General features: G+C 36.2%; 1 protein-coding gene across 1 annotated transcript; it reads right to left on the bottom strand.

Annotated features, from left to right (window-relative positions):
* Nucleotides 1–10,741: 10,741 nt before the first annotated feature.
* LOC125868487 (uncharacterized) lies at nt 10,742–11,239 on the bottom strand. The gene is made up of 2 exons (XM_049549119.1): nt 11,119–11,239; nt 10,742–11,028 (listed from the first exon to the last, which is right to left on the bottom strand). Exons 1-2 carry the CDS (start codon nt 11,237–11,239, stop codon nt 10,742–10,744), a joined length of 408 nt encoding a protein of 135 aa, XP_049405076.1.
* Between the last annotated feature and the right edge of the window lie 42 nt (nt 11,240–11,281).

An 11,281-nucleotide genomic window follows, 5' to 3' on the forward strand; every position in this document is an offset into this window, starting at 1 on the left:
CTTCAGAATATAGACTAGTACATCCAATAAAGGAACAAAATAGAGTAGGAGAAAGAAATGCAGGTAGACGACATTTTTATCTATTGTGTCAAAAGCAATAATGAGAATCTTTGCAGTGGAATCATGATCACCTAACCATGCACAAGAACATAAGAGTATCATGACAATTAATCTAACAATCTGGATTGTGGGCAAGAAAAGACAACTTCTGTTTGAGCTTCAATTCACATGATTTTGGAAGATCTATGAGTCCATGGACAACTGATCAAGTCAACATGTTCCAAATACAAATTTTGAAGAGTACCTATATCCAAAGAAAAGCAAACAATTGTATCTAATCTACGTTCATAGGAACTCCTAGGGATTACACAATGAATGAAATGTTCCAAAAGAAAACAAGCTTCTTTGTCTTTTTTGCCCGTCCAATCTGAGTGTGGATTAGGGAAGCATTTCTTCTTATTTGAAATATTTTGCTGCTCATGAATTTGGTAGACTACACGATGATGCAATATAATAACAGAAAGATATGTCAAGCATGCATATATCCCCCTTGCTTTAAGAAACAGAGCAAGTTTGAAAGTAATACCTCCCAGTCAAAGTAGTTGGCTGCAGTTTATTAATTAGTTAGAATGGAAACTGTACATTCTAGAAAAGGTAATTCTTTAGCTTGTATTGGGGCGAAATGGTGGTCCCTGAGAGCACCGCAAATGGATTTTAATTTCAGTCAAAATATAACTATGAATATGATCACATGATATGATAAGCTTTAGTGTAGGCAGGAATAGACCTAAGAAAGAATAAAAGGCAAGCAAACATTACCTAAGAACCTAAGAGTCCTAAGAAAATGTTATAAATTTATATTGTATCGAACAAGGAAACACTATGTATAATCGCATTTGCACACAAACAGTGAATTCTGAAGACAGATCTCAAGAATTAACTCTGCAGCAATCAAATATATTTATACCACTATCTAATCATGAATGTAAGTACTACACCATTCAGCAAACAGAGCACCTTCAGACTCCTATCTCGCTCATTCTCCATAGCTGCAAACAGAGAACCTTCAGTGCCGGAGCAAGTAAACAATCCTTCAAAAAGGTTTTTGCCAGTAATCACCAGCATTCAGATATTTCACATGAACAAACTTTTAAGAATGAAATGAACACCAGTGTCACATAATGAAGCTCAACTATCTTACTCATTCTCCATATCGGCTGACAAGAATGAAATAGCATTGCTAAAAGAAGAGAGAGAGTTTGTCGCATATAACATACTTTAATCGTAATTTACCTTGTCAGAGCATAATCCTTAAAACCATTAATTAGGCAGTGAGCTTCAAGAGTGCCGATGCATCCACGTAAACGAGGCTCCCGACCATTCACCACCTTGCTCCAAGTCACAAACAATGGGCTGAAAATTGAAATGCCGTTTGTGCCACATGTGAACAAAGCATCCACAGCTATTTTACGCTTTGGTTTGGCATTTCATGCCTAATAAAGGAAAGACTAACAATGAGACATCAATTTGGTTAGCTTACAAAAAGGACAACAAAAAAACTTAACCTAGTCAAAACCGATACATTGATGCACTTTTCCAACTTAATTAAATAGACTCCTAAACTCATTGGATGAACAGACTGAAGAAAATGGGATTTATGCCTAAAGCAATCCTAGAAGTTAGCTCATAAGGTATGTAATGCCCGAGAATTTATAAGGAGATAACACTCAACTTCCTCAACCAATGTGGACACTTGAACACCTACAACACACTAGAACTGGACAGTTGATGCGTGGACAATATAACATTGGGGGTCTTAACATTGGAAAACCAAGACCATATACGTAGACAATAGCTTATTCCCTACAAATGTGGAACTCTTAACTCACAACATTATAAAAAAACTAGCCACAAAGAGGGAAAATTATAAAGAAGAGAAAGCTCCCAATATGTTTAAAAGAAGTGGCTTATATAAAATACTACGCGGAGAATGTTTGATGTAAAGTGAAAGATCATATTCGTAAAGCTATCATAAATCAACACTAATAAATGGTTAGAAAAGTGATGCAATTGGTATTAAGGAAAGTCTTCTGTTTTTCTTATAAATAAATAAGACAAGCTAAAGAGCATAGGTTGAAATAAGGCTGGCAAACGGACCGGTTTTTGTCCGGTCCGGTTCCCGTACCGGTAAGACCGGTACCGGTTGAACCGGTAAGGAACCGGTCTTATAGGTACCGGAACTGGTACCGAAACAGAACCCGGATTTTTATCCGGTTGATTCGGGTTCGGTAAGAACCGGTTCCGGTCCGGTTCAACGGTCAATTTAATTTTTTTTTTTTTTTAATTTTTTTTTAAATGTGAACGTTTTAGAGCCGTTGGGCCCTTTTAGCCGTTGGGCTGGGGCCCAAAACGGCTCCAAACAGCCCCCCACCCCTCTCTACCCCTTAACACTATAAATTTACTCATATATTTTCATTTAAATCACAAATTCACAAACTATTTCCATAATATCTTATAAAATCTCTTAATTTTCAATCTCTCATAAATTCATAATTATTATTTTGTGATATTGACTTGGAGTTCGAATTTCGGAGATTTATTTGAAGTAAATCGGAAGCTTCAATTGGCATCTCTCAATTTCGGCTTTGGTTATACGTCTACTTTTACGTAGACGTTCGGTACATTCGGTCCAACTTTAATTTTTTATTTGTTTATTAATTAAGTTATTTTATTTTTTTGTTATATTATCTTTGCTTGTTTTTCATAATATTAATTATTTTAAACTTGAACATGAATTTTGAAAAATATAGTGGTAAAAGACCAATGTCGGAAAGAAAAAATAATAGGGAAGGAGGAAGAAGTTCTAATTCTAAAAATTTGCCACCTCCTAGATTTAGAATTAATACTAATGATTATACTCATGTTGATGAAACTTCTTTTACACGAGACTCACGACCTATTGAATTTAATTTCGAAAATGAAGTAGATCATGAAACTTTAAATAGATGTTTTACTAATTTTGAGGAAGAATTAGATGAGGAAGTAGAAATAAATGAGGAAGATGATGAGACCCCTACCCCTACTAGTCTGGCTACCGAATTACCGGAACAAGATGAAGTCCCCTCTTTACCTACTTTTTCAAAGACCGTTGTACGTGTTAAAAGATCTTTAGTATGGAAATTTTTGGTACAAAATGAGGAAAAAACTACTGTTACTTGCACGAAATGTAAATTGATCATGAAACATGTAACTACGGGTACACAAGGGGGAACGGGACGACTAAGAACACATTTGAGAAAGTGTAATAAAGAATTTGCTCGCCTAGATGATATAGAAAGGGCTAATAGAAATGGAATACCTCAACCTGAAAATTCTATGGGAGCTGGAGGTTCTAATATGGTTCAAAGTGTATTAAATATGACTAACCCGGCTAGCCGAAGCACACACCGCACATATAGTAAAGAAAAAGATCGTAGAGAATTAGCTAAAATGGTTGCTGTTTGTGGTTTGCCTTTTTCATTTCCTTCACATCCTGGTTTTATTCAGTATATTCGGGAATTGTATAACCCAGATTATGAAGGTATTCCAAGAAGTACAATTAAAAGTGATCTTTTTAAATATCAAAAAGAATATTGTCATTTTCTTCGTTGTTTATTTGTTTATTATGATGGTAGATTATCTATTACTTCTGATATGGGACGTAGTCCTAATGGTAATGATTATTTTACAATTACTGTCCATTGGATTGACCATGAATGGAACATGCAAAAACGAATATTAGGATATAAATATGTTGAAGAAACTAAAACCGGTGCTTATATAGCAACAAAAATAGGCTCTATTTTACAATTTTATGGAATATGTGATAAAATAATGAGTGTCACTTTAGATAATGCTTCTAATAATTTAAAAGCAATTGATTATTTAAAATGTAGACTTTGTCCAATTGATAATGATTCTTTTCATATTAAGTGTGCCGCACATGTGTATAATTTGATAGTAAAAGATGGTATTTCTCAATTTGGAATTTCTTGTGAAAAAATTAGACTTGCTTGTAATTGGATTTTTAAAGCTAAAATAAAAGCTAGAATTACAGAATTTAAAAATCGTTGTAAAGAATGTGGACTTGAATATAGAAAAGTTCCAAAAGAAGTATGCACTAGATGGAATTCTTTATTTGAAATGCTTCAAGTTGCTTATATTTATCAAGAGCCGGTACAATTAGTTTTTAATGCTCATAATGCGGACCCGAATTTGAGAATTGGCTATGAAGATTGGGAAAATACAAAAGAACTTATTGAATTTTTAAGTGTTTTTTATAAAGCAACAAATGCTGCTTCTGGTCAATATTATCCAACTATTTCTTCTGTTTTAGTAAATATTTGTGCTATTTCATCTGAATTTGCAAAATATAAAGGAAAAGATCGATTTGAAAATTCCCTTGCTTTTATGATTGAAAAATTCAAAAAATATTTTTTCCCTATTCCTCAAATCTATTTGACTGCTACTACTTTCAACCCAAATTACAAATTAAAAGGTGTTGAAAGAATGGTTGAAAAGATTTATGCAAATTTAGAAATTAAAGATGATGAAACTCCTAGTGTTGAAGATTGTAAAAGTAGCATATATATAAAAGCTAGAGAGTTATATAATACATATAAATCTATGGAAAAAAATATTCCAATAGTTGAACCTCCATCTTGTAAACCTAGAAGCGATGATACGGATGATTGGATGGATGATTATCTTGAGCTTGAATCATCTACTAATAATGATTTTGATTTATATTTCAATCAGGCACGGGAAAAGATTAGGCATGAAGAAGGACAACTTCAAGCTCCAATATTAGTATGGTGGAAGAATCGTGAAAATCAATTTCCGACCCTTGCTAGGATTGTTCGAGATGTGCTAGCGATTCAAGCATCATCGGTCGCTTCGGAGCAAGCCTTTAGTGCGGCGAGATTTATGATTGGAGATCATCGATATTCATTAGCAAAGGATAGTTTGGAAATATCGGTGTTGTTTCGAGATTGGGTCAATGCCGAAAGAAGAAATACCGGACTACCACAATTAAATAGCCAAATAGAAGACGAAATAGATGAAATATTTGGTGATAATAGTGATGATGGTATGGAAGCAATGGAAGAAGAACGACAAATACAAGTTCCAAAAAATGTTTCTTTTGAAATGATACAAAAGTTACGAAAAGATTTTAAAAAGAGTTTCAATTGTTAGTACAATAATTAATATTCAATACCTAGATTATGTACTCTTTGTCTCTTTCTAATATTTGTATTGTACAATTTATTTATTTGAATAAATATACGGCTATTCGCCTTGATTTTCTTTTAAAATAGTCTCTTATATTTAATCCAAGTCATTTTAGAAATTTAATTTTCAACTATTTTAATATTAGTTTAAAGTTTAAACTTTAATATAAAATTAAATTTTAAGATTTAAACTTTAAATTCAATATAAACTTTAAACTTTAAACTTTAAAGTCAATTTTAAACTTTAAATTCAATATAAAGTTATAAACTTTAAAATTTAAAGTCAATTTTAAACTTTAAAGTTTAAGCTTAAATTCAATTGAAACTTTAAAGTTTAAAGTTTTAAATTGAAGTTTTTTAATAATATAATTTTATTAATTAATAATATAATATTATATAATAATTAAAGTTAATAAAAAATAAAAAAAAATTACCGGTACAAAATGATCAGGTAAGAACCGGTTCCGGTCCGGTCCAAACCGGTTCCAATCCTGTAACTAAGGGACCGGACGGAACCTTTGGAAAATTCCGGTAAAATCGGTTCCGGTAACGAAATCCGGTAACGAGGACCGATTCCGGTAAAACCGGTCCTGTTGATCCGGTCCTGTCCGTTTGCCAGCCTTAGGTTGAAAGCATATAATTTCCGGTAGCACTATAACCAAATTAAAGGAACATTTTTCCAAATTAAAAAAAGGCAACGGAATAGAGACTGCTTTGGACCTTCACAATGCTGCAGCGTCATTCAACCAGCTAACCAAGAAAGTAATTTGTTCCCTCAAAAAAACACTTTAGTAATCTGTAAAGCAAAATCTAATTGCTTCAATTCCAAGAGTTGCATCTTCCTCCAGTTAAATTACACTAGCCAATTACTAAAGTTAGTGAACACTTGTTTACACGTAGCATGCATATACACAATCAAAGCCACCTTAAGGTAAAAAAAAATAGGGGGAGATTTGTCTTTTTTCGACGTAGTGTCAAGGTCAGTTTTAACTCAAATTGATCTACCTACACATAGACATGGGTATCTCAATTTTGACACCAAAACAACTAGTTCACTCTGCTGCAACCACAAACACATATGCAGAGTGTAAATATTATAAGCAACCAAGCGGAAGTAGGTTTCTCTCTTTCTATTTACTAAACGATTAAACCAACCTCTACAGCCCACAAGCACATACAACAACAAAATACCAAGTGCAGTCTAGGGAGGGTAGGATTTTCACAGAGTTACACAACCTTTGTGGGGCAGAGATACTGTCCCCGATAGACCCTCGACACACAACCCAGAAACACATAGTTTAGCTCAAATTGGTCCACCTAGAACTCAGAAAAGCACATATGCAATATAAAAAATAGAATCTTTTTCATTTATGTACATAGACATGGGTATCTCAATTTTCACACCAAAAACAACTAGTTGACTCTACTACAACCACAAGCTCACCCAAGAGTGTAAAACAATTAACCCAATATCTATAGCCCACAAAGAACATACAACAACATACAAGTATAGTGTCTCGTAAAAAGAGACTGTTTCCGATAGATGCTCAAACAAACAGGATGTGGGTGTTTCAATTTTAAGGTAAAAGAGAAATTAGCTTACTGTTGACCCTCATAGAAAGAAGGAGGAAGAGCTTGTTGACTGTTGTAGTGAGCTACCAAAGTATCAAAGTATAAAAACAGAGAAATAAAGTAGAAGAAAGTATGCTTTTTTTATGAGACTCTTGTAGAGTTTTTATATAGATGGAATAAACAAAATCAGCTTAAACTAACTCCTAGAATGCAGGAACAAATAACGACAACTAATACAACTAACGCCTGAATAAATTGAACAAACCTAATCCTAATCAAACTATGCGCAATAAAACAATGTTACAACACTAGTAAAACACTAATGTTAATGCGCTATTACGCCCCCCTAAAGTTAGGTGTGAAGAAACAACACGTAACTGGGGAAGCATTCTCTGGAAAGCTGGTTTGGACAATGGTTTGGTGAGAGGATCTGGAAGTTGGTCAGCAGAGTGTATGTGCCTCATTTGGACCAGTCCATTGCGGACCTAGTTACGAACGAAGTGAAGATCAACCTCAAGGTGATTCATTTTGGTATGATGTACTGGATTCTTAGCAATGTATGTGACCCCAAGATTATCACAAAGTATCATTGGAGCAGCAGGGAGTGACACATGAAGATCTTTGAGTAAGTGAGTAACTCAATTCGTTTCAGACAAGGCAGAAGCAACTGAGCGATATTCAGCCTCAGTGGAGGATCGAGAGACAGTTGGTTGCTTACGAGAACTCCAGGAAATTAGTGTCGTGCCTAGATAAACAATGTCAGCCGAGATAGAACAGCGATCATTGATGTCACCTGCCCAATCAGCATCAACATAGGCACAGAGAGCAGTCGATTTCTGTGTGGAAATACGAATACCATACTGTAGTGTTCCTTTAAGGTATCGCAGGATGCACTGAACAGCCTTCCAATGAAGCACAGAAGGAGAAGTATTAAATTGAGTAAGCTTGTTGACTGAGTATGTGATGTCAGGTCGGGTATACGAAAGATACTGAAGCTTACCAAACACGCTTCTGTATTCTTTGCCATCAGTTTTAGGTGCTCCATCATCAACTAGTAGGGTCTCAGACATGTTCATAGGTAACTAAATACCTTTGCAGTCTTGCATCTGAGTGTCATGTAAAATCTCTTGTATATACTTGGATTGACTGAGAAACAACCCATCAGCATCCCTGTGTACTTCAACACCTAAGAAATAGTATAACAAACCAAGGTACCTAAGAGAATTTTTTTAAAAAAGAGAGGTAACAATATGGTGAACAAGAGTTTCATCACTGCCTATTATTATGAGGTCATCCACATATATCAGAATATATATAGTGACACCCATGCTATGAATAACAAAGAGAGAATTATCACACTCAGACATCTTGAACCCCATTCGATTCAAGGAACTAGTTAGTGCATCATACCAAACTTTAGGAGCTTGCCGGAGTCTATAGAGTGCCTTTTTTAGATAGCAGACAAAGTTGGGATGATCGGCGTCTTCATATCCAGGAGGTTGAGACATATACACATCTTCTTGAATCGTCCCTTGAAGAAAAGCATTGTTGACATCGAGCTGATGCAGTGGCCAATTCATCTGTATATCAACTGTAAGAACCATTCGAATTGTGGTTGGTTTAACCACTGGACTGAAGATTTTGTGAAAATCAATTCCAGTCCATTGAGTGAACCCTTTTGCTACTAAACAGGCTTTGTACCTATCAATGGAGCCATGAGCCTTAGTTTTAATTCGAAACAACCACTTGAAAGGGACAATATTCTGGGCATGGTCTGGTGGAACCAAGTCCCAAGTCTGGTTCTTCAATAGTGCATCAAATTCAGCCTTCATAGCGTCTCTCCAATATGAAAATTTTTGTTCTTGCATGTGGGTTACAGGGATAGATGGTGCAGGCTGGTTCATTTGGGCAGTGCAGTGCAGTCAACAATTTTTCATTGCTTGAAGATTTTGTTTTACAACTTCGTTACCACAGTACATTGTTCTATGGGTGGAATGTTAACAATAGGTTCAGATGGGGGAGGTAAACTAAGAGATGGGGGTGGTAGAGCAGATGATGAGGGTGGTCGACGCTGATAGACATGAGTAATTGGTGGATGATGATTTATGGAGATAGGACAAGTAGAGGGTACAAGGGGTTGGCTCTGGAAAACAAAATGAGGCTGAGGGTGACCAAAACCGGGGAGTGTACATACCTATTAGAAGAAGAATGTAACGAACTAATCGGGGTATTACCTGGTTCCTGAGTCTTGGAGTGATCTGCCTTTGGATAGTTCTCCTGTGTGGCACGAATTAAGCATGCATCTTTGCGTGGATCGTGCACTAGTGGAATAGTAGGGGTAACAGGGTGGTATTAGTATCAAGGGTAGGGTCTGGATGAGCGACAAGGTTAGACTCATTTGGAGAAGAAACGTTTTCCCACGTTAAAGAATTCTGATTCAAGTGAGAAAACGTATTGTCAAATAGAAAAACATTTTCACAAAAAATTTACATCGAGAAAGAAAAAGTTTGGAACTAGTAGGGTCAAAACACTGATGAGAATGATGAGTTATGAAGAAAGCTAGATACACACAAGGTTTGGAGTACGGTTCTAATTTATTTTGGGCATATGGTCGAAGACACAGGTAGCACAAACAACCAAAAATACGAAGAGATGCATAAGCTGGTTTGTCATTATAAAGAACTTCAAATGGTGACCTATTATTAAGGGTGCTAGTGGGTAGACGGTTGATGAGATATGTGGCATGATGACAGGCAAACGACCAAAAATTGGATGGTAAGGCAGCTTGATGAAGTAGTGTTTTGGCTATCTCAACTAGGTGACGATGACATCTTTCAGCCACGCAACCCGTTGAGGCGTGTATGGCGGAGAAACAAGGTGTTGTATGCCATTGGAGTGAAGATATGAGTCAAGTATTTGATATTCGCCTCCTCCATCAGTGTAAAGGGTGAATATTTTTGTATCAAAATGTTTTTCAAGCATACGATGTAAGTGGTGAAAAATTGTTTAACTTCAGTTTTGTTTTTCAGTGTGTATAACCAGATGTACTTGCAATACTGATCAACAAAAATACAATAATAACGGTTTTTATCAATTGAAAGCATTGGCGAGGGTCCCCACAGATCACTCTAAAGTGTTTCTAATGGCGATTTGCTGGACAATTTGTTTGAAGAAAAAGGAAATTTGTGGGCTTTATTGCAACAACACGAATTACAAGAAGTGAATTTATCTATTAAAGAAAGACTAAAATTATTGAGAATGCAAAACAAAACTCGAGAATGGGGGTGACCCAATCTTCGATGCCACATATGTAATGAAGGGCTGGTAACAACAACATTGATGGTTGGGCAAGATAGTGATGACCATTCATAGAGTCATTCTTTATTCGGGCCGCACAGAAGAGGAGTCCAATAGTCAGATCCTTCACAAGAAAATTGAAAGGAAAAAACTCTATTGAGGTTAGGTTGTCTTGGCAAAATTGAGAAACTAAAAGAAGCTTATGCTTGATAGCAGGAGCACATAAAACAATAGAGAGTTTAAAGTCATTATTTGATGAAGATAAATGAGTATTACTAGTTTGAGTAATAGGAATCACATTACCATTACCCATCGTCATGTCCTCCATCCCTTTGAAGTCTTGAACATTGTGCAGGGAGTTGGCATCGGAAGTAATATGGTGAGATGCACTCGAGTCGATAATCCAGGGGTCATGTGTCGGTGTTTGGGAAACAATATTAGCCTTTGCATCAAAGTGGTTATGGGATCGGGACCTACAAACATTTGCCGTATGCACAAATTTGTCACAAAGCTGGCAGTGGACTCATGAGGGTTGCTGTGGGAAATTGCTCCATTGAGAACTATTGTTCAAACTTTGGGGAGTGGTGTTTTGAGTGGGCTGTCTAGTTGGGGGGACTCCAGTTGTTGTTGTTTGGTGGGCGTTGAGTATTGCGTGAGGCTGATTGGGAATATGTGACGTAATGAGAAGCTGCTGTTGTCACCTGAGTGGTAGTCTTTTTTTGGTCCTCATGCTTGAGGAAAACTTCGTGATCAAGAAGTTTGTTGAATAGTTCAGCGTAGCTGATGGGAGAATCGCGCTCTCGTATTGCTGCTGAAATCTCACGGAATTCTGGACCGAGGCCACTGAATATTTTCACCACAAGTTCTTCGTTATTGACCGGTGAACCGGCTGTGGTGAGTTCATCAGATAGAGATCAAATCTCACACAGATAGTATATAATAGATTTGTTATCCTTGCTGACTCTACTTAGATGGTGACTGGGGCTGAAGATGCGAGTTTGAGACTTTTTCGCAAAAGAGGTGTGAAGGTGATCCCAAGCAGCTTTAAAGTTTTCAGCGGAAGCGACAATGGATGCGATTGTGGCATCAACAAAGGCCATAAGAGCATTTTGAATTAGTTTATCTTGTCGAAACCAATCTTT

Source organism: Solanum stenotomum, chromosome 6 (assembly GCF_019186545.1).
Source record: "Solanum stenotomum isolate F172 chromosome 6, ASM1918654v1, whole genome shotgun sequence".
In the NCBI taxonomy this organism is placed as follows: Eukaryota; Viridiplantae; Streptophyta; class Magnoliopsida; order Solanales; family Solanaceae; genus Solanum; species Solanum stenotomum.